At 32.3% G+C, this 24,211-nt stretch overlaps 1 protein-coding gene across 2 annotated transcripts in view; it reads right to left on the bottom strand.

Annotated features, from left to right (window-relative positions):
- The window catches only part of LOC126775630 (jmjC domain-containing histone demethylation protein 1), a 31,465-nt gene that overhangs the window by 5,651 nt on the left and 1,603 nt on the right, over window positions 1-24,211 (bottom strand). The window contains exons 2-18 of one of the 2 annotated variants that reach the window (XM_050497685.1): window positions 23,896-24,122; window positions 8,122-8,233; window positions 7,561-7,725; window positions 6,711-6,846; window positions 6,435-6,562; window positions 6,131-6,280; window positions 5,786-5,965; window positions 5,489-5,648; window positions 5,265-5,394; window positions 5,007-5,130; window positions 4,642-4,732; window positions 4,287-4,441; window positions 3,331-3,423; window positions 2,704-2,806; window positions 2,364-2,539; window positions 1,085-1,252; window positions 640-776 (exon numbers count right to left, since the gene is read on the bottom strand). In XM_050497685.1, the coding sequence (XP_050353642.1) occupies window positions 640-776; window positions 1,085-1,252; window positions 2,364-2,539; window positions 2,704-2,806; window positions 3,331-3,423; window positions 4,287-4,441; window positions 4,642-4,732; window positions 5,007-5,130; window positions 5,265-5,394; window positions 5,489-5,648; window positions 5,786-5,965; window positions 6,131-6,280; window positions 6,435-6,562; window positions 6,711-6,846; window positions 7,561-7,725; window positions 8,122-8,233; window positions 23,896-24,122 (2,435 nt within the window). The remainder of the gene's footprint in view (window positions 1-639; window positions 777-1,084; window positions 1,253-2,363; window positions 2,540-2,703; window positions 2,807-3,330; window positions 3,424-4,286; window positions 4,442-4,641; window positions 4,733-5,006; window positions 5,131-5,264; window positions 5,395-5,488; window positions 5,649-5,785; window positions 5,966-6,130; window positions 6,281-6,434; window positions 6,563-6,710; window positions 6,847-7,560; window positions 7,726-8,121; window positions 8,234-23,895; window positions 24,123-24,211) is intronic. The other variant, XM_050497686.1, reaches the window with a different exon arrangement.

Here is a 24,211-nt window from a genome sequence, read left to right as displayed (position 1 = left end):
ACGTCACATTAACTTACATATGAAACGATTAATAAACATGAAAAATTTACGATGTCAATAATGTATTTTTATTACAAAGAAAAATACTAATGTTTTTATCAAGTATCAACACGGCATTTTTAAAGATTACAAACCAAGATAGATTTATGTAATGAGTACACGGCACTGAATGATTTCAAATATTGTTTCATACCAGCCTATAAAGTTAACGTTTTGAAAATTTGAAACGTACACAACATAAAGTTTGGCGCCAAATTGACAAGGCAAATTAAATGACAACTCTCTTTGTCTATTTATTTGTATATCAAAGGTAGAAAATCATTATGTCGTATGTGTGACGTCATTTAGCGTTTATTTGTATTTAGAATGAATCGAAATTCAAATTAAAAATTATGAATGAAAACTAAATAATTTCGAAAAAATAAAAAAAACATGGGTTCCATTATTTTTTATCACCATTTAATTTATGTAATAACATATTTAATGTTGTCAATAGTTGTTTTGGAACTTAGCTTAACTGAAATTGTTGTTTAGAAATTCTGTACTAATAACTTCGTTTTAAATTATTGCTCTCTTGAAATAATCTCATGATGCAATTGAACGGCTGATTTAAACAATTAAAATAATATTATAACTAACCAAGCGAGTTGCCGCCTCGCTAGATGGCACCACTCCAGGCCGAGACTGAGGGGCTGTCGACGCGCGATGCCCGCGAGCTGCGCAGCCGACACGCGCACTTGTACGAACGACATACTGCGCCATAATGACGGATCCATCTGCAAAAAAATCGGACAGTAATTAAAGCACACTGTTTTTGAATCAGCGTTAGTCAGGTGTTAGGTATAAAAAAGACAAAAAGTAGCCTATGTCCTTCCTTCAAGCTTGCTCCATACTAATTTTCATACAATTCGGTTTAATGGTATAGCCGTGATAGCGTAACAGACAGACAGACAGATAGAAATTTAATTTATGATGAACAACTGATTTCTTCATTAAATATTGATATTGTAAGTTTTTTGTACAGTTTCGAAATAGTCACAGATTTAGGTGTTAATGAGCTTGAACAATAAAATATAACACTTACTGAATACTCGGCCCACGCTTTGCAAACCAGCGCGCAAGTGGCAAGCTCGTGGGGTGTCAATTTAGCGAACACACACAACATTGCTTCGCGATCTAGCCACGGCGAGCCGGTAGAGGATGTAAACTGTAGCGGAGCTGGCCGAACTGGATATAGAGGCTTCTTTAGCACCTTTAAAAAAAAAATTAAATGTTTAATAAATAAAAAGAGCAGAGACGAAGATTGTGGGGTGTGGGTGGGGGTGGTTAATGCGCTAAACTCGGTCAGTGTTGAAAAAATCTTACTACTTTCAATAGACCGTTTTGTGCGAGGTACAATAAATGCAAGTTATATCACTTCATGCTACAATTCTGAGAAGAGCAGTAACCGTAAATGTCATCGATATGGCAATTTGAATGGAATAATTAAAATTAAAAAAAAAAAGGAAAACTAGAATTCCATCAATGGAATAAAACAAACTTCTAATTGAATACAGAACAAAGCCAGGATTAATTATAATTTTGAATTTGATTCCATACTGTCCAAGTTCTGGTTTATCATATTGTTTAACTTTGACTTAAACTTTACCATTTTAAATTATATGTTATCATTTGAACTTACAAACATTAAGTGTTAATTTGATATAAAGACTTTGCGGCATTATTTCACAATAAGAACCTTTTCGTGGTACTTTAACACATTATTGAAAGAAAAAATCTGAAATATTAATTATAATTTTACTTTTAAAAAGCTAATTAAGATATTAAGATTTATTATATGTCACAAAACAAAGAATACTATCAATGATAAAATTACAAATAATAAATACATACACATCCATTCATTCATATATATATCACACATATATAAAATTTTATGAAATGTTTTCACCCTTTATATCAACTATTCATAATTTTTTTTAAATGCGTTGTACGTACATTATATTCCTATCATTAGGCGCTAACTTGTACCCAGAATGTTGAAATACCAAAAACCGTTAGTATCAATTATATAGAAGTACTCTCTCGAATGCGAATGCGAGTCATGGGAGCTCATATTCATTAGATATCGCACGGGGCGATCATTTTTATCTTTGTTAAGTGATGAATAAAGCGATTCGCAATAAAAACAATAATTAGTCTATCGAAGAAATAGATGATGAATTTATTTATTGCAGTCTATTATTTTTTTGTTACTGCACATCTCTACTGTGTAACTAGATACTTCAAACGAGAGACTAACGTAAGTGAAAATATTATATTAATTAAATTCCGTATCTGCCTCTGATTCCGTATCCGCTCACCTTTGCAGAGTGATGGGTGAGCTGCAGCGCGAGGTGTGCCCGCAGCGCTTGTTTCTTGGGCGCCTCGTCCTCGTCGCTGGGCCGCCGTTTCTTAGTGACGGGCTCCCACTCGCCCTCACGTTCTCCCTCTCCAACGGTACCTCCCTCAACATTCCGTTCTTCTTCATTTTTAATGTCTGTTGACAATATTATCACCTAAGTTACTTTACTTCAACTCTATATTTTGTCTAAAACGCCACGCGTAATACTCTTTGATAAAAAAGTAATTAGCTTCAAAAAAATATGAATATATAAAATATAATCAAAAACAAATACTTTTTGATTTCTAAAAAGGGCTTACCCTCTTCTGCCTTTATAGCATCAACGCCTTCAGGCTTGCTCTCAGTGTCTGAACCAACTTCTGACTTGACAGTGATTGATGGTGGAGGCGCCGGTAACTTATTCTGCAAGTAATTAAATGTTACTTTTTGAGATATGTAGTATTATTTAATCTTGTTCTAAAACAACGAAAACTAACCAATGTTATTAATTTTCAAATATAATCCCAGAAGTAATATATATATTTTTTTTATAAAACTTGTCTATTGCGAATATAAAAACATTTGACACTTGTTTCTGGATGACAATTTTATTATTTCTGTATTAAGAGGTTTTTAGACTATTAACAAGAAAAAACACAGCGATATTCTATTAATTTAAAATGAAACCACGATTTTCAAATAGCAAGGAAACCATAAGAAACATAAAAGTAAGTCGTTTAAAAAATAATAACCAATATGTTTTTCATGATATAAAATGGAAGTATAGTACAAAAATACATATATAGAAACTGATTTGTCTAAACTCAAAAACCTCTTAAAATTTAGGTAAAACATGATCGTAAATGACCAACTTTTACTTAACTTTAACTAAGACAAGCGTACAATATGTAAATTTCAATGTTCTCTACACAATTGTTTCCACTCACTTTGTTGTTGTATTGACTCAGTTGGCACGCATCGGACCCTACGCTCATCCGGCGCAGGTCTGACGATTTCTGACGCGCACGGAAATGACGCGGCTGAAAACAAATAATAAAGGTGTACTATATACTTGGACCTATATAGTACAGTAACAGCCTGTTAATGTCCCACTGCTGGGCTAAGGCCTCCTCTCCCTTTTGAGGAGAAGGTTGTGGAGCTTATTCCACCACGCTGCTCCAATGCGGGTTGGTAGAATACACATGTGGCAGAATTTCAATGAAATTAGACACATGCAGGTTTCCTCACGATGTTTTCCTTCACCGTTAAGCACGAGATGAATTATAATCACAAATTAAGCACATAAAAATACAGTGGTGCTTGCCTGGTTTGAATCCACGATCATCGGATAAGATTCACGCGTTCTAACCACTGGGCCATCTCGGCTCTTGGACCTATATATTTATGTATAATAAAAAAACCAAGCATTTTATAATAATAATAATAATATTAACACTTTTATCTCATTTAACATAAAAAAATCGAGATGTAATAATAATTAGATAACAATATAAATAAATATAATAAGTTTATCAAGCATCAATATAAAAGATCTGTCTCCTATTTTAGAGGCAGACACAATAATTTTACTTGGTGGTAGGTAGGACTTTATGCAAGCCTGTCCATAACATTTTCGAGTGCCAAACAGTAATATTGTTGAGTTAGAGGTTGAAGTTGTTCATATTTCTTACAATTACATTATATATGGGCTTTGGTGACCACTTACCAATCAGGTCCATTTGCCAGCCTTCCTATCTATTTGAAATAAAAATTATAGCCCATTTTAAAACTGCAAAAAAACAAGCAAATTGACTATGAGGCATATTAAAGAATATATAGTTGTATTCGCTATTGATCAAATGGTATTAAGACGGCAGATTGAAAAAACATCCAAAATACTAACCTTATAATCGTGATTAAGTCCCATAGTGGTACACGTTGGGCATTCCCATGAATTAGGCAAGTCCTCGTTGATCTGGCCGCCGGGAGGCACACAAGCTGGGTGCACAATACTGTAGCATACAGAGCACTCACGGAGCGATGATGGGCCGTTCCGACCTGGAAGAATATTAGCGTTCTAAATACATACGTACAATAACACAACATAATAAAAAATAAAAAAAACAACTAAAATCTGTGTATTATTACACAATGTGCTTGAACTGCTGATTAGAAATAAATGTAGTTTACTACTAATAAGAAATGTGAAAAGTGAGAAATAAAATCGACAATTATATTTTAAAAGACCATCATTTTACCAGAGTTACCCTTAGCCTGTGGCGCGACAGGTGTCTGCATCCAGCCGTCGAGGTGACAAACTGCGCACGATGCGGTAACGGGTAACATTGGCTGAAAACAAAAAAGAGACGGTTAGAATAGACGTAATATTATTTAGCAATAAAAAAAAATCGTTTTTGACTATCTCCTGTGGTTCTTGTCAGAGGTAAAGATAAGCTTATATTCTAGTTATAATGTTACATGGAGCTTAATAAGTATATATCTTATTTTCACTAGTTTCTATTTCATGTGTGTGACATGATGATGGATAACAAATATCTCATCGATTTATCTTTAAAAAATACTACTTCTATTATACGTATGTCGTATTTATAGGAAAACTGACCTGCAGACACTGTCGCATGATACACGTCTGTTTGGCCCGACCAAGTCCACCGAACTTGACCATGTCATGACAGAAAACACAATCGCCGCAATCTGTGCGCTGGCACGCTTCGCACTTCTTACATCTGAAATAGAAATGAAACTCATATTTACCTGTCTCCAACTGGGCTTGTGATCGAAATTGAACTGTAAAGCCTACACTATATTTACATTTGTTGAGATTACATAATGTAGCCATTTGAAATAAGTCATATATTACCTGGTGCGCCTGCGGCGGGGCGCGCTGTTGGCGTGGTCGGGGCGCGGGCGCGCGGGGCCGCCGCGGTGTCCGCCGCGCCCGCCGCGCCCGCTCGACTGGCGCCGCTCGCCCGTTACCGACTCGTCAGGCCCTGATGAATTAGTATATTTTTCAGTCGAATAACGATTGCTCATTTTGATTCTTAATCGTCATGACTTTGTTAAATTAAATGCTTTTTAATTTACCTTTCAGCACGGGCACGCCAGTGACTGCCAAGTTTTGTTTGTCGTGCCTGTGCTGTTCCACCAGCGTCCGAACGTCGCGAACGAGCGCAATGGGATCGGTCAGCAGCTCTGGCACTGACTTACGAGCTGCTGGCAGCTGGTGAAGATACACAACTATCGCCTGAAAAGTTACAAAACAATCGATTATCAATATGAGCTCTTTATAGTAAATTATTAAAATTTGCGTTTTTTAATATTAACATGAGCTGAGTAAGGGCTAAAAATCTTTATTTAAACCGCCGATGACGGTGTCCCCACCTTAAGTCCGTGCAGTTCGTTCTGCGTGAGATGCACGTGGTCCTTGGGCGTGGGCGGCGGCGCGGGCAGCACCTGTCCCTCGGCCGCCAGGTGCGAGCGGCCCAGCAGCGCGCTCACGTAGCGGTCCAGCACGTACCACAGCATCTCCGTGAAGAATGGGTACCGGAACTTTTGAGGCACCTGTCATTTTATGTAACGTTAATGATATTGGGAAGACATCCCATCAATAATTTGAATCAAAAATTAACAAGTATTGATATTTGTAGATAGCATAATCGTTTAATAAATGCGTGTATTAATTTATTCTAAATAAAATGGCCATGTTTATATTTTAACCAAAATTACCTTAGTAACGTCTTCGACTTGAGCAATTTTGAGTTGCTTCTCTATCCCAAACTGGTGTAGGAAGTTACCACCAAAGACAAGCGAGTCGCTCGGAGTGTACACAGCGTGAATCCAACCAGTCGGGATGAAAAATGTGTAACCTGCTTGCAGCTGTGGAAATAATATTAAATAAAAAATCACTCGTTTTCCTTCCACAATAGTTACGATAACATTTTAAACTTGAATTCATATTATCATAGATGATCAAAAGAACCGTTGCTTTTATGCGAAAAAATTAGAATTCCATTTGGTATGAAATACTTACATGAACTCTAACGCATTTTTCAACTGTATCTCCAAAGAACACGTCCGATTGTTTGCCAGATAGAACCCACTTTTCGTATAGCTGAAGATTCTTTTCAGTCGGCGGAATAAGCCAGAAAACTTTTGCACCTAAAAAAAAAATTATTTAAAATAAATAACCTACGTCTATAAATTCAAATCAAATTCTAAAATATACACATAAATTGTACAGCTGATTTTATTTCTGCTCAGGAAGTTTTACTTGATTTATAAAAAAAAATATGTTTAATCAAGCTACCTCTCAGAATGTGGTACCAAACTGATGTACCACCGAAGTCAATGTGGAAATCGGTGTAGCAACCCTTTACTGACATGAGACAATACTTCTGCACCTTCGGATACATCATATCGTCTAAGGCATTAGTAGATTCAGTCTAGAAAAAATATATAAAGATTATTTTTAATTAAATTATACTAAATAGTCATTAAAAAAAAAATAACACGACATATTATAAAACAAAGTTCCCCCGGCCGCGTCTGTCTGAACGCGATAAACTCAAAAACTACAGAACGGATTTTCATACGTTTTTCACCAATGAATGGAGTGATTCATAGGAAGGTTTCGGTGTATTTGGTTTATTACGTGTATTTTGTATAAATTGATTAAAATACAATGATTTTTGAAGATGACGGAAAAAGTCATGCCAAACGGGAGTGTTACTGCGTAGCATAAATCAAAAGATTTATAATATTATGTATGTATGTATGATATAAAACTTTAATGTAGATCCCAAGCTATCCGTACGAAGTCACCACCGATAGCTAGTATATAATATAAATAATAGCCAGACTTAGAAATTAAAAAATAATTAGAATTATTAATTAATTTAGTATTAGAATTATAAAATACCTATATAATTTAAATCAATATCACGCATGAAAATACTTTATATTGTTAGTTTATCAATAGAACATATAAAGTCCTTAGAATAATAAAGTATTTCTACTATGGAGGTTCCAGTTTTACAAAGCTGTATTTACTTATTATTCATAAAAGTCAATGAATCAGTATAAATTATGTTTGGACCTCTCTTTTAAACTGTCGGTAATTACTGAGACAGAACATGTCATTGTTTACGGTTCCGTACCTGCTGGTCTTTCAAGTGCCGAGGCCAAACGGTGTCAACCCAGTCGATCAGACGCACGATGCGAGGCGCCTGCACGTAATTCTCAAGGCGAGTGTGGGAGAACTCCAGCGAGATCACGTTCAACAGCCTCTCTTTGTTAGGGTCATCGTAGTAACGTTGCCAATCCTAGAACATCATCGAAAATAAAAAATAAATATACATACATAGTTTATATTTTAAATTGAAAAACTTTACAATAGATTTGATTTTAAATGTTTGCAAATGAATAATCAATTGAAATCAAGTTGATAGGTAACGCGGAGCTAAGATGGCTCAACGATTAGCACACTGATTGCGGGTTCAAACCCAGGCAAGCAAGACGGAATGCTGAAAGCACATGAAAATTCAGTGGTGCTTTCGTGGGTTTGAATCCACGATCATCGGATAAGATTCACGCGTTCTTACCACTGGGCCAATTCGGTATTCCAATTCGTAATAGCTAATAATATATTTGATTTCAAACTATTTCTAGAGATATTAAATATATTAATAGTATAATTTTTGTTCGAAATCTTTGAGTACCTTCATAGTCATCTCAATGTTTTTCTGTGTGTTTACATCCATGACGTCGAGGAGGCGCCTAGAGCCGACGCACATGCGCACATCGTTCACCGTGAAGTTGCTGGTTGGTACTCTGAGAACAAAGAAAAAAATAACATTTAAAATTTGCAAATATTATATTATATTTATTTTTTATAATACCAATCCAAAATATAAATTTAATTGAAATAAATTTAATATGTGGCGAGTTTTCATATTTATACTTCTGTTAGTTTTAAACGTCTCTACTCGGTTTACACCAAGCGTTCGCTTTAGTAGCGCTCTCTCGTTGTCCGAGACCAGACGTATAAAGTTTTTATTGGGACTTCCGATTCAATCCCCGCAACAAATTAACAATTTACCGCAAGATAAAAATGTATTTTATTATACGTCGATAGAATTTTTACACGTAATAACGAATATTTCAACCACACAACTTTGTAGTCTGTACAGGCGTATGTAAGTTTGCGATAAAGAAATTTACATCACGGTAAACAAAATTATTTTTATTTTAACAGAGAACATTTTTATTAAGCTTTCACGTTATGACGGTTTTAATAATATGTACAATGTTTCAGAGTTTTATGTATTATATGATTTTCAGCAGTATTAACATTGTTTTACTAGCATTAAACCTTTTGTACAATGGAGTTTTAGGTTACATAGAGCCGACAAGGCACAATGAAGCAGACCTGAAGTTATTTAATTAATGAGATTTAAGCGATTACACAAAATCCTTTACTTGTTTTAAAGGTAGCCGGCGTGAAATAACCTGGGCCTGTTACGAAACATTCTAATAATTTAATGATGTCCTTTACGTCCTTTTGAACTTTAGAGACGGTACTTAGCAAACGACCTAGTTTCCAGTGACTTTTTTACCATGTAACTCTATCACTTACATCTCATTAACCAAGATTATTGAAAAGTTATTTGTAAATGACATTAAGATATGATCAAACGTTTATATAAGGTAATTCTTCTCATATTTTTTTTTTGTTTTTGGGAACTCAGACAAGAGAATGTTACACATAGACAGTATTCTCCCACGACCACACAGTCACTGCAAGAAGTGATTCCCACTCAGACGGGCCTGCACAAAGTCCAGTCCAAATAATCGATATAAATATGCATTTTTTGAATAAATATATAACTAAATCTAACACAGAAATCGTCCCACTCGTATACTAAACCTACACGCTTCCACGTAGCCGTTTGATATTTTATTATAATTCGATTAACATAAATTTACTTGTTAATATGCAGTGGTGTCCAGATTTAAATGACCTACCTTTAAGGGTGAAATTTATGGCTTCATTATTATTGTAGACGTCTAGATGATAGCTTTATACAAATGTTATCGTTTATATATTTAAAGTTAGTTAAAAAAAACATTACACGGAGACCACGGATGTTTAATTAATCATCCACAGAAGCTACCTTATGTATTAATAAAAATAATTAATTTTAACTGAATGAAATGAAATACGTCATTACACGTTAAACATAATCCCATAGTTATATGAGATATGATACATACATAGAAATATTGGGACTGTAGAAATAATTACTAGGTATACCTAATATACCTACCAAAGACAAGATAAGTAAACGTTCAATTGGCGCGATATCATTGGTCTAGATTTCGAATAATCTATGGTTTTCATTATGGTTTCACGAAAAGATGGCGTCTTGGATTTGGGTGATAATTTTAACGTTTTAAATTAAATTAGATTTAACTAGTTAAGTGGAATACTGCTGTATTATAAGTAAATATTTATTAATCAAGAACTGTTTGTAGTACATAATATAGAACAAGTAAATATATAAATCTAAGATGTGTTTATCATTACTCCTTTGATTAGAATAGGTCGGTTATACTGCTAGTATTGGAGTTATAGGAATAGTCAACGCATACATATAAACAACAAACAATAAAAATATAAATGTACGGTATATTTTTTCCACAAGCCATCAATTTATGGTAATAGCGTTGAATTTTACTTCAAAGTTTCACTTTGCCGCGTATATAAATGCACTTCCACTTTCAATCGCGTTTCACCAAACTTATAGGAACAAGTGTTTTAATTTTATGAATTTCTGTTTGAAAATCTTACTATTATATACTAACATAAGTCTTACCTATATACTTTATTCAAATATACACACAACCAAATTTGTTACATTTATATATTTGTTTGTTTGTTACCCTTTCACGTCTACACTACTGAACCGATTATAGGCTACCTAGGAACTCTCCTCATTACTATTGAATAAAAAAAGAAACTTTCCAAAGATATCATAACAAGTTATACATTGGCAAAAAAACGAACCTCTTACAATAATCATATCAACAAAAGACAACTTCTCATCAGTTTCCATATTTGACATCAATGAACATAATTACTTAATTTAAAGTATTTATCGTGTACATGTGTATATATATGTATGTGTTTATATACATGTGTTTATGTATATGTATGTGATAGAGTTTAAAAGTGAATATGTAACGTAATTGCTATTGAGCATCTATTAGCAACCGGTCTGCGGCACATGGTGTCGCACCTGCTCGGGGTAAAGAGCAATTGCAACTATGCGGTTAACGTAAATTATATCCTTTCTTCATATCCCAAAGCGAGGGTTGTCCGTAAAATGGTGTTCATTAATATAACGTAGATAATTAAATTAAATAAGGTCTATATAAAATTTTATTTTTTTCTATTTTATTAAATGATAAAATTGAATAATAATTCTGACCATTTGCATGGAACACGTGAATCTTAACAGAAAATCGCAAGTTCAATTACAGGATTTTCAACTCACGATCAACTCGAATGTTTATGCGCTTAATTTGAATTTATAATTAATCTCTGAAAGTATCTAATAAAGTACTATCTAGCCTGTAATAACACTTACTTAATCTGAATTTAATTAGTTACTAAGATGCATATATGTTAGCACTAATAAAAAAAGGCTTGTAAGATTACATTGTTGATTGATAATTTAAAAAAAAACCTGTGAAAATAGAAATAATATTTTAACTGTGAACGCGATTCAACAATATTCTTTAGTGTAACTTTGTACTTAAAAGTTTTAATTGAGCTTTTATTTGCTCCATTCGTCAGCGCATGTAAACTCAACTTCGCTGTTCGACGGAGGCAATAAACCGATGGTGAAACATTAATTTCCGTTATTTCCATAGTAATTTATCACTGGGCCCTCTATGGGTTAGATATATGCTTAAATTAAGACAGCATTTTTTTAACACGATATTTTAAAAGCGCTTTTCAGTACTGATTATCAAGAGTATAAAGCAGAAAATTAATAATTGATAGAAAAAAACAATGAAGTGACCTTAATCATATATTTTTATTTATATTCGTAATGCTAATAGATTTTTTAATGAAAAAACTGTACAATCAATTATATTAATACATTATCTATGGCTGACAAAAGCAATTTTTTGAAAAACCCTTTCGGGTTATATTAACTCCGAAATAAAGCTTTTGTTTGGCGCTTACTACATTTTCATTTCGCGAAAGAACACAGAGAGGACTACGGAAAATATTGTTTCTGCTTTATAATAATTATCATCGTGCATAATCTAAACTAATTCTTCGGAATAATTTTTGAAGTATCGACAGCAAGAAATAAACATTGAAATACAATAGGGCCGGTCGTTGTTGATAGAATCAGCATAGAAATGAGATCGCGTACCAAGGGGCGGGTGAAACATGAAATTTTAGTGGCTTTTTCTAAACGACCAAAACCACCACGAACGCAAGGTTTTAATTTAAATTCAAGCAATTGTTAACATAGACTTTCCGTTTTTTTTTATTAATTTGCTAAATCGCTAAATTTATGATTAAAGTGATATTTTATTTGTCAGTTACATTATGATATTTTTCTAATGTAGTTCAACATTGCTTTACGGTTTTTTTTTTTTTCGACAAGTAAGCCGTTAAATTAATAGGAAATGGATTTTCTGAAATCCAATCGAGGTTCACATCATCCGATTTGAAAAAATATTTGATGGGATTTGTTTTTTGATTTGGTTTATGTATTCGTTGATTTTTAGTCGCTCGTGTCTGTCAAGCTGTATTTTAGAATCATTTTGTTAACGCTAAGACCATAAAAGAAACTATATTTATTTATACACTAAGAATTTTATTATATTTATTAAATCAATATAGTCAGAGCTCACTAAGGTGAGTTCGTTAATTAATTTGGATTAATTTGGTTTATATCTGCATAAAGGCAGTAGACTGAAGAAATGTGATTCTTAATAGAAAATATAAATATAAATAATGAAAGGGGAGACAAGAAACCACCTTGCGGAACGCCCGCGATGACTGTACTGAAGTTTGAGTATTATGTATGATATTCTTTAGCGTGCATACGTTGTTAACGCGTTCGCAAGTAACAAGGAACCCAGTCAGTCACCTTAGGAGACATGTAACGAGAACGAAGTATGGCAAGTAACACGTCAATAATGTATTAAATGTATTACTGAAATCAAGCCAAGCTAACACTGTGATCAGTTGCTTGTCCATACAAAGTCTGATGTCGATTTAATTTATTTAAAGTATCCACATTGAAAATTAGTAACCGAGATTATTTAATAACAGGCTATTTTACACGAGCAACAGGAAAAAAAGCAAAAATATTAAAATAAATATAAATAATAAATTTCATTACTGTATCAATCCTGTAAAGTTGTTAAATTGGTAGTTTTTTTATCTCGAATTTCCACTAAGCTTTTTTCGACGAATTATTTTTAGATATTTGGTGTTTATTTCCGAACCGGTAACAGATTTCTGATAATCAATAGGCAAGTGTAACGCTTCTATAATTAATAAAGATTTGACTCTATTTGGAAATAAAACAAGTCATATAAGTCGCTAATTTACTTTTGATGGAATGTAAGGATTGGCCGAAAATGGGAGTAACCAAACCATCCTCGTAGTACTCCCAAGTTTTTGGTCTAATTTGGAATTAAATTATTGAAGTTGTCGTCTTAAATAGAAGGGAACGTGCAGGATACTATAGATAAATTAAAGACAGATGAGATGAGATGCGATAATACGGAAGTTCTTTATAGGCAATAATCGCAATAAAAAATATTTTACGACTAATACAGTCAGAACCAACGTCATCAAAGGTGATGTTTAAGTTTATATAATATTTTTTGGTTTGTCAAATCACGTGAACAAAGAGTCAGGTACAGTATCTCAGTATTTGAAAAATTTTATCTACCCTGAGCTGCACGTTTATTGCACTGACCACACAATTTTCCATTTGAGCACTTAGAGACAATATTCGTCTACTTATTAAATTTTGCTGATATGATGAAAACTAAGAAAGGTTTTCATTATAACGTCCGACGTAATTAATCTGAATTTTGAAATCGATCGAACTTATTAATATTATTGGTAGGTATTTAACCAAACAAAAATATTACGAACGTTTTATTTTCATATTACCGCTTAAATTAAGCAAGAAATCGATTTTTAAATTTTAATTATAATAGCATATTTATAACGAAAGAAATTTTTGACGCAATGTTAATCAATACGTCAACAATTCCTTCTTCGGGCTACATGACATAAAACGACATATAGGGCGGTATATATCAGCAGGTGGACATAATTGCATCTCTCTCGGACACGGTAATTCCGGGAAAAGGCTTGATGGCTAAAGTGCTGCGTAGTTGTATCTAAAAGATCCGACCTGTATCACCTAATATCATTTGCATCGATTTTAGTATTTTACGCGGCGGTTCTAAACGCGTGCGTAATATATTTTATATAAGAATGGTAATGCGTATATTTACTTAAAATATTTAAGGTATTTCAGCCGTCATTTTTATAAAGAGTATTAATTGTACATATGTAACAAGTAAATTTTCGAAGTTAGCGTTATTTAACAAGTGCTTATAATAAATATTTGACTTAAATAGCTTCACCGTTGTAACGAAGGAGATGTGAGACTATATATAATTAAAATCACAATGCAAATTCACATCTGGCTGGCTAATTAGACAAACGCTTGTAAATATATAAGCCCTCCTAATACGGTAGGCTCCAACAACGCAAAAAAAGTATCATAACATGAAATAGAGGACTGTACTGTCCGAGGATCGAAATGAGACCGAACTCTGTTTCTTTTAATTCGATGTCCGCCCTTAGCGTAAACATCGTTGGCGCGGCTCTATCACAGACTTAAATGAGTTTTAATAAATAAAGCATTGAATTTATAGTAACTTAAATTATTTAAGTTACCGGAAAAGATTAATTTAGAATACAAATACAACGAAGACATAAAACAAACAATAGAAATAAATAAATTCAGAAATACTGTAAAGATTATCAGCATTTTAATTTCAACAAAATATAGATACAATACAAATACCATTTTTTACATGTACTAGAATGAATTATGAAACATATACACAAATTATTATTATAAGAAGGAAGATGTTTAACAAGTTTCTATGTTCAACGGTTTTTTGAAACCAATTTATATTAATTAAGAATAAAACAAGTTTAATCACTAGCTTCCATAAAGTATAGATATATAAATTAAAAAAACGCAAATATGGCCAAGATGACATCTTTCCGAGACAGCTGAATACAATATTACAAAACGATTCTGTAAGGATGTCTGTTTAAATTTGTAAATGTTTGTAAATGTCATAAGCCAAGTAACTTATTGTCTTCTACTCGTAAAAGATACGTTTAACAAGTTTATTTTCACATGAAAGATGAAAACTACAAAGAATTTGTTCTTATTTTCACTCACTCACAAACAAACAATCATTCAAAAGTAAACATCGCTTCTTGAGCTAATAATAAAATTACGATAATATTTCATCTACATACATTTTTAAGCACATATCTAAATAATATATTTATATATCTCGATTGTTAACCACCAATTGATATTACAACAAAGTATACATTACTTTTGTTCATAAATACTATATAACATTGACGTGACGTAGTGATACCTAAACAAATATAATTTGACCTGAATTGTGAAGTGAAATTTGTAACGTAGAATCGAATACGAGGGATTTGCACGAGTATTCGGTACAATCATACTGATTGATAAGATCGAGCTTATCAGGACTGAGTTAAACTAATTTTCGTTTACTTCATATAGCACTGCGAATCAATTTTATTTGAGATCATATATAAATATTATACTATTGTTTATTTTTTTAAATATTATATACTCGAGGCATATAATATTTGATTATTTGATGAATCTTATCCGATGATTGTGGGTTCAAACCCGGGCAAGCACCACTGAATTTTCATGTGCTTAATTTGTGTTTATAATTCATCTTGTGCTTGGCGGTGAAGGAAAACATCGTGAGGAAACCTGCATGTGTCTAATTTCATTGAAGTTCTGCTACATGTGTATTCTACCAACCCGCATTGGAGCAACGTGGTGGAATAAGCTCCAAACCTTCTCCCCAAAAAGGGAGAGGAGGCCTTAGCCCAGCAGTGGGACATTAACAGGCTGTTACTGATATACGCGTGTACGACCGCTTTTCGAATATCGCGAAATCTTTATAATTGCTATAAATATTATATTCAGTCCATAGATTACGCTATCAAAATCCCGATATAATTAAAATCCATTAAGTAATTTCCGCGTTGAGCTCTAATGAATGAGCTCTGTGATGATCAAATTTTTTTTACAAGTGACAATACTGGTATTTGTCTGTAACGCAAAGATATGATTATAATAATACAATAGGAATCTTAGGTATGAGAGACGGGTAGGAGACAACAAATCCAAAAGAAAACGTGAATGAATCGATAGAGACGAATGATAGAAAACAAAACCATCGCGCCGATCTGAACTAACGGCGACATGAGCAAGCCAAATAACTTTTTTAACCTATTAGATTTGGCTGGATTGAGTTCAAAAAGCTTCCTCATAAGCTTGTCTTTATCTTATTTATGTTAAAGTTTATATTTGTCACAAAAGATTACTCCATAAATACATAACAATAGCTTAGTCGATCCTTGACATAGGGTTCGTATTACTTACTACGAATACATAATAACAAAGAGCAAATACTCACAAATAAATTTTTCTTTCATCTTCATTCTTTCAGTATCTCATGATCATATTTTATCTGTAAATGACTTTTTTTCGCGATTAGGTTATAGTAAACAAAGAAATGACATTTAAATCTTGCTGCATATTCACTACTTAAACTCTCGACCTCCCAACTAGATGTGGTCTATTTCTAGTTGGGAGGTTGGAGGATAGCGCAGGAATACGTAATTGCTTCAAATTATAACTTGGTTTCTAATTTTATTTGAGCTTTCATGATCATATACTTTGCAAACCTGATACTACATAGAATTAAATGAAAGTCACATTTGTGTAATTGGCTTTATTGAATTTATAATGATCAGAAAGTTTTAACTAGCATGGATAGAACCAGAAAAAGAGTTACTTCTTATGTGGGAACAATTTTGTGCAAAAGGTTATACAATTGAGTTAATATATAAAAAATACACATTGAGAATGAAACGATTGCTTCATAGCTATTTTAACTGGGTGGTAAGGCTTTGTGCCAGACCGTCTGGGTAGGTACCACCCACTCTTCAAGGTCACCAAGGTTGGTGGCGCATTGTCGATATAAGGAATGGTTAACATTTCTAATGGCGCCAATGTCTATAGACGGTGGTATCACTTACTTACCATCAGATTATCTTATTAAATATAGTGTACATTTTTCGATATTGAATAAAGCAATTTAAGTTATATCATATATATCGTAGAATCAGCAGGTATTAAAAAAAAAGTAACAGTCAAGTGACAAGCTGTGTCGACGACAATTTTGCCCACATATCAACTTGTACAATCCCGTTACTAATGACCGAAATAAATAAGATCAACCTAATTAAAGTATTTTAATTTAAAATCGAACATTTTTGTCATATATGTAGTAAAACCAATAATGAATCAAGGATCTGACTTGACTATATTTTTTTAATTAAATATTCTTGATGTTGGGCTGTAATTAGAGATTAATTGCTGTATGAAATATTCAGTTTATTCGTATCAATAACCTTGGGACGATTTATACGATGAAGAAGAAACTACTTCGTAAACCTTTAATTTTCAAATATATTTGTTAGTATACATTATGTAATAAGTTGTACTGTTAATGTTTTTTCAAGTAATATACATTACACTAATTATATATCCTAGGACTATTCAGACACGGTCATCTGATCCCAAACTAAGCAGAGCTCGTACTATGGAAACCAGACAACTGATATTCTACATATACTAATTTTCTTTTGCAAAAATACATACTTACAAATTAGAAATTACAAATTGGTTAGTATATTAGAAATTATAAAATATATAAAATATAAGTCCTGATGGCCTAGTGGTTAGAACGCGTGAATGTTAACCGATGATCGTGGGTTCAAATCCGGGCAAGCACCACTGAATTTTCATGTGCTTTATTTGTGTTTATAATTCATCTCTTGCTTGACGGTGAAGGAAAACATCGTGAGGAAACCTGCATGTGTCTGATTTCATTGAATTTCTGCCACATGTGTATTCTACCAACCCGCATTGGAGCAGCGTGGTGGAATAAGGTCCAAACCTTCTCCTCAAAAGGGAGAGGAGGCCTTAGCCCAGCAATGGGACATTAACAGGCTGTTACTGTAAAATATATTAATGATATATTTTTATCGATAAGTACTAGGATCACATAGGATCAAAGGAAGGTAAAAAATGATTGATAGATATCTGTATTTTAGTAAGGGTGTGACAGTTCAATTTCTATACTGGGACGCCGAATGAAGATAAATCGTTAAGTACAGGTAGGAGACCAATTAAACACATTGAGCGCTATGCACCCGACTCACGAGTCGAAAAGTATTTCGCCTGGACGCCGAGGACTCGGCCCAGTCGTAACTATACGTAGCTATTGTTGACATCAAGCGGAGCACCGGCACTCGGCTCACGAGTTCTAATCAAAGCAATAGGACGAGTGAACTATAAATGGAATATTTACATCTCGAATTATAGATATAATATTGATTTCCGCTATTAATATTTTTTCGAGGTAGCATTGTAGAGCCAAGATTGCCTGGAAGATATAACGTGGTTGCAAACGACCGTACAAATACTATTATATTAATATTTGTACAGTTAAATATAATATATATATAGTATAAATACTATTTGTACTATGCCATTTTGTTTTAACTGTTTAGTCTTGTGTTAACAATAAAGTGAATTATTATTATCATGAACATGTGTTTACAGTGCGACTTCATTATAAATGACCACCGCTAAGTATAGCTTTGGCATTGCAAGTATAAGCCATTCCTCGTTATGCCATCTATGGTATCTAAGATGTTGTATGTGCATTCACTTACAATTAAAACTGGAACATTACATTACAAGATATTTATGTTAAAAAACTTGTGAGCGTCGCTAACGTATCGTCGATGATAACGAAAATACATTTTAGTAATTTAAGGGAAATAATTTAATCAATAAATATACACTTGAAAGTTTTCACGTACCATTTCCCCGGTCGTACCCATTCGACCGTTAACGCCCAGTTACTTACCTACCTATACGTCATATGCGATATTTTACTTTAGCTTTTGTTTACTTTGCGTAAGCATATTAAAAACATGATTAAAGTTAAATTATTTTAATACTAGTTTCCGCCCTCGTGTAAGGGGGGGTGAGGTACGTATCCTGTCCTTTTTTATACACCTAACAACGTGTACGCCAAATTTAATGTTTCGGTTGAGTAGTTAAAACGTGAAAACGTAACAAATAAACTCACTTTTGCATTAACAATATAAGAATATCGGTAGAGTAACTTATCATTAAAATACCAAAGTAGAAGATCAAAACGAATCTGCATAATTTTTAAGTAGGTATTTAGTGTTCAGTATTTTTTTTATAACATAAATCAAAAATACTAACAAAACTTATATCCTAATAGAAATGATAAACATTGAAAAATCGGATTGATATCGCCGTATAAAATATCGGATCATACCAATGAGATAAACATTTAATAAAATAAAAGCTCCAGTTAAAATAGATGTTTTAACTGCAAAATTTCAGCAGAGCTAAAAAAAAATTTAAACCTTTCGGAACATCAATACAAAATGTCAAAAGTCCTCATCGATCGTTTTTCGTGGTAGTACAATTTTGTGTAAAATTAAAAACGTCACGGAACAGAAACCATTTTACAAAATAAATAACGCATAATGAAAGCAATCTGAAATGTTTATATAAGAAATGCTTTTTTTATTTCAAATAAAACGAATTTATTTATTAGTTAATTAAACAATGCTATTTATAGAAGCACATTAGATGACATTCAATGTGATTAACAAAAGTTATAGCGCGACCTTTATAGACGACGGAACTTAAACGATACGAGCGGTTAAATATTTGTTCGCGTAACTAGAACAAAACTAAAGGTATTTCGATGTCATATTTATTATATAAATGGAACAGGCACTAAAGGAATGTGTTGGTAACATCTGTCCGTCATATTTCTAAGTCATTCATTGACTTGACAAAAGAAAAAAAAATCTGACAATCGTTACATAATCACAATGATTTTACCAAATTTTGTGGAGAAGGTTGATGCCAATACACAATTTATACTAATATTACAAATGCGAAAGTATATCTTTCGATAATTGATTTTGATGAAATTTTGTATGAGACTAGCTTGGACTCCAAGGAAGGACATTACAAGGCTATTTTCTACCCAACACCTACCCATCCCTCTATGTATCGAAATCGCAACATAGCCGCATCGAAACAGCACGTGAACCAAAAATTCCCTGACTTCATAGCAAGCTAACATCATCACAGTCCAACAATCAATCTGTTATAAAAAAAAAAACAATTACTCATTAAAAATAATGTCAATATTACCATTAAGTAGAAAAAAATGTTAATTAATTATTCTATTTACAAACAATAGCTAGAACATAGAGATAAAGGCCGAAAATAGACGACGAAATCGGATACTTGCCGTCAAGTATCTTGCTTTAATCTGCCGGAAAGTGAGGGTAAGTTTTATCTTCTCGTTCAAGAGTTAATACATTACGAAAACAGGTTTATACAAGCTAGAAGACGATGCCAATCCGTTATCAATAACAATCATTTATTGATATTATAAGATCTCTTTTGAGAGCTGAACCATTTCGACCTTTGAATGCAGATGAAATCAATGTCAATAAAACTTTATATCAATAAGCTTATTTTTTTTTTTTTAATTTATACAAATCGAAATGTGAATTTGACGTAAAATATTCTATCTATTATAACACAAAGGTTTAGACGAACTCTTAGAACACTGTAATGAGAAATAGAAAATCGAAATTCGACATCTGAACCATAATAAAATATAGTTTTATTAATTTTAAATGATGATGATATTTAAAAAAAAAATGTTTAAAACCGTAACTGTAACTGTCTATGAATGTCCCACTGCTGGGCTAAAGGCCTCCTGTCCCTTTTTTAAGGAGAAGGTTTGGAGCTTATTCCACCGCGCTGCTCCAGTGCGGGTTGGTGGAATACACATGTGGCAGAATTTCAGTGAAATTAGACACATGCAAGTTTCCTCACGATGTTTTCCTTCAACGTAAAGCACGAAATGAATTGTAATCACAAATTAAGCACATGAAAATTCAGTGGTGCTGGCTCGGGTTTGAACCCACGATCATCAATTAAGATTCACGCATTCTTACTACTGGGCCATCTCGGCTTTTTATGTTTAAAACAATTTATTAAATATAAACGTAACATGTATTTTATGCTCATCTCATTAGCTAATGTAAAGTTAATTTTATTTAAGCCAATATAATTATGTATAATGAGTAAAGATGATAAATTTCGTAACTTTTGTTAGAATTGTGTACTTAAGTATTACAAAATTAAAAACTTTTCGACCGAAATAAATACAACGAGTTAGCACTAAGGGTCTGCTTACAGCTGTTGTCAACGTGAGTCACGTTAAATTCTGAGACCAAAGTTAACCATAATTAAACTATATCAAAAAAAACGAAAGTCACCTTCGCGGTGTAAACAATCGTTGAAAGAACTTGTGATTTCACCATTATTTCAAATCCAAACAAGTAAATACCGTTGCTAAAGTTTATACAGATAACAATAAACTTCGTTGTAATAAACTTTTTTATTATACATAAGCATGTATATCTATTTAATGTCACAATAATCGATTAACAAAGCATTCTGGATACATGATTAATATTCGTCAATTAAAAAATTGAAAAAATATAGAGAAACGAGAAAAAAGGATTATATGTGAAATGGGAACACTCCAAAATATTATAATTACATCTATAACATTTTTACCTAAAACCTAACCTAACATCTGATTGACTCAAAACACACTTGCTTTTATATTAAGATTAATTTAAATGACATAATTTTTTTTACTCTGTGAACTGTCATTGTCAAATATAACTGTCAAACACTGATATAATAACATAATTTGAAAGTTGGTAAACTTCAGCTAATACGTTAACAAATATAGCTAAAATAATCATATTATTACACGCGGCAATGTATTGCACAATCGCACCACGAAATGAAATGTGAATACAATCGTAATTTATAATGTACGCTTCTTTAGGCGTACGTGATCTGAAATGAATCAACGTCATACATATATACATACATACATATAATACTATATAACATGCACAGTAAGCATATTGAAATGTTTCCTGCTTTATCTTAATTGGCAAATCTAGATCAATGTTTTTCAATTCGTTAGCACTATTGTTTTGTCAGCCTGTAATTGTGGTGTGTTAATTAAACATAACACAATAAAATATACTTCTAGATATGAATTCAAGAAATCTACGTCTGTCTTTAATTTTAGCTAAATACAATTATATATCTGTATTTATTTTAATGTTATTTTCAAGATAATATATTGGTGTTAACGTCGATAATCAATTTTATACGTTGTCTATATGTATCTGTAGTATTTGTATTCTTATGGACAGTATTCAGATATTCTTGAAGGTTTAATGTACTTCCTGAATCGTTGGCTTTAAGTTTAACCACATAAATATTGACTATTTAAAATTGCTTGTAAATCGTATGCAGTTGAATAATATTTAATTGTTTTATTTTGTTATTTATTCACACGTACTTATAATAAAACTGTTCGATGAAATACAGTTTATATAATGACAATAAATTCTATTTTTTATTTACTATCTGTACACACATATCGCGGTCTATTATATATTAACTAGACAACTATTATTATATGTTAATTTGAAATATTGTTTGTCACAACAATATTCCTTTACCTAAAATTCACAAAGACGAGTTTATGAACATAATTTTCTTAAACAACTAAAGATTAAAAAAAATATTTGAAGTGATATTATACTTGGTTTTGAATTTTAAATAAGATTTTTTTTTAATATTGTTTTCATCCCGTTACATTCGCAATAATAAAAATCCATTTCTATCGCAATTATTTCATTGCATTAAGTAACCCAAATATGAGTATGTATTAAGTTTTTATTTTATTCGAATCGAATTTTCACTTTCGACAATTCGAGTCCAGTGGTGATATTTAAACGATAAGCAATAAAACAGCTAAGCAATAATAGTTTCACGTTATTAATATAAAAACATGAATACATAGCGAATAAAAATTACAACAATAGTGAATAATCAACAATAATTTACGCTACAAATTATTTTTAAAATTGTTAATAAAATATTTTTTGATGACCTTTATTTGTTTTTTCAAACACTGTTTCGGAAATAAATAATAAAAACAAGTATTATTAAGACTACATCATAATAATGATTATCATAAGTATTACTCGTTTTGTAATGAGGAATTATGAATATTGTATATTTTTTGTTTACAAAACCTGTTATTAAAACAACAAGCCTTTGACAATGTAATAGCAATTGTCACTATAAATTAGACACTTGCGCGTAAAGATACGCTTTTATACAAAAAAAAAAAGAAACTACAACTGTATTTTTCATTGTTTATACTCATTTTAATATCTACACAAGAGTATAATGAATGTTAATAATAATATCCTGGGACATTTTTCAAACACGGCCATCTGATCCCAAATTAAGCTTGTACAAAGCTTGTGCTATGGAAACCAGACAACTGATATACTACATATACTACTTTTCTTTTGTAAATACATACTTATATAGATAATTACACCCAGACTCAGGACAAACAGACATGTTCATGCACACAAATGTCTGTCTTGGGTGGGAATCGAATCTGTATAATAAAATAATTATTAGTATTAGCGTATTTGTTATGTTTGCTTGCTTGGTATTGTAGAGATAATATAAAAAATTAAGTCTTACTAACCTAAGGAAAACAAAAGTTATACAGTTGTCTATAATAAAGTTAATATGATGTATTTATAACACACTAGTTCTCGCCCGCTGCTTCGTCGTCGTGTGAGGTGACAACGTAAAACGTAACAAACCAAACTCGCTTTTGTATTTGTAATATTGGTAAGGATCATTTTGATTAACATCTATTCTATTCTCTATCTAAGTCCTACATAGATTTTAATGTAGAAGGTATATCCATATATGTAAATATTACTTAAAAAATAAAACAGTATTTTATATATGTTATTAAATAATTATATATATTTAATATGATACGTGTATAAATTTAAAATCGCTTACCTCAAACCCAGTCCAATTTTCTCTTTAAACAGTAACGGAGTGGTAAAACCATTTTTTTGAAGGTAAGACACTGTGAGGTCTGTGCCTTGCATCTCAACAATGGCACCCGTGTGTTCAAACCGAGGACTCTCCAGCTTGTCAGCAAGAGAAAAACCTCGACCACCCTCTGCTTCATCGTCACCGAGGGCCCATTCATCTGAGTAGAGTTTCCGCTGCTTACGTTCACGCTGTTAAAGAAATTTCTTTTGAAAATTACTATGCAATATATTATTACTTGTAGATTATATCATGAATAACTAATAGTTCTACAGATCCA

The sequence above is a fragment of the Nymphalis io genome, chromosome 18 (assembly GCF_905147045.1).
Source record: "Nymphalis io chromosome 18, ilAglIoxx1.1, whole genome shotgun sequence".
Taxonomy (NCBI): domain Eukaryota; kingdom Metazoa; phylum Arthropoda; class Insecta; order Lepidoptera; family Nymphalidae; genus Nymphalis; species Nymphalis io.
This window is presented reverse-complemented; position numbering and strand designations above follow the sequence as displayed.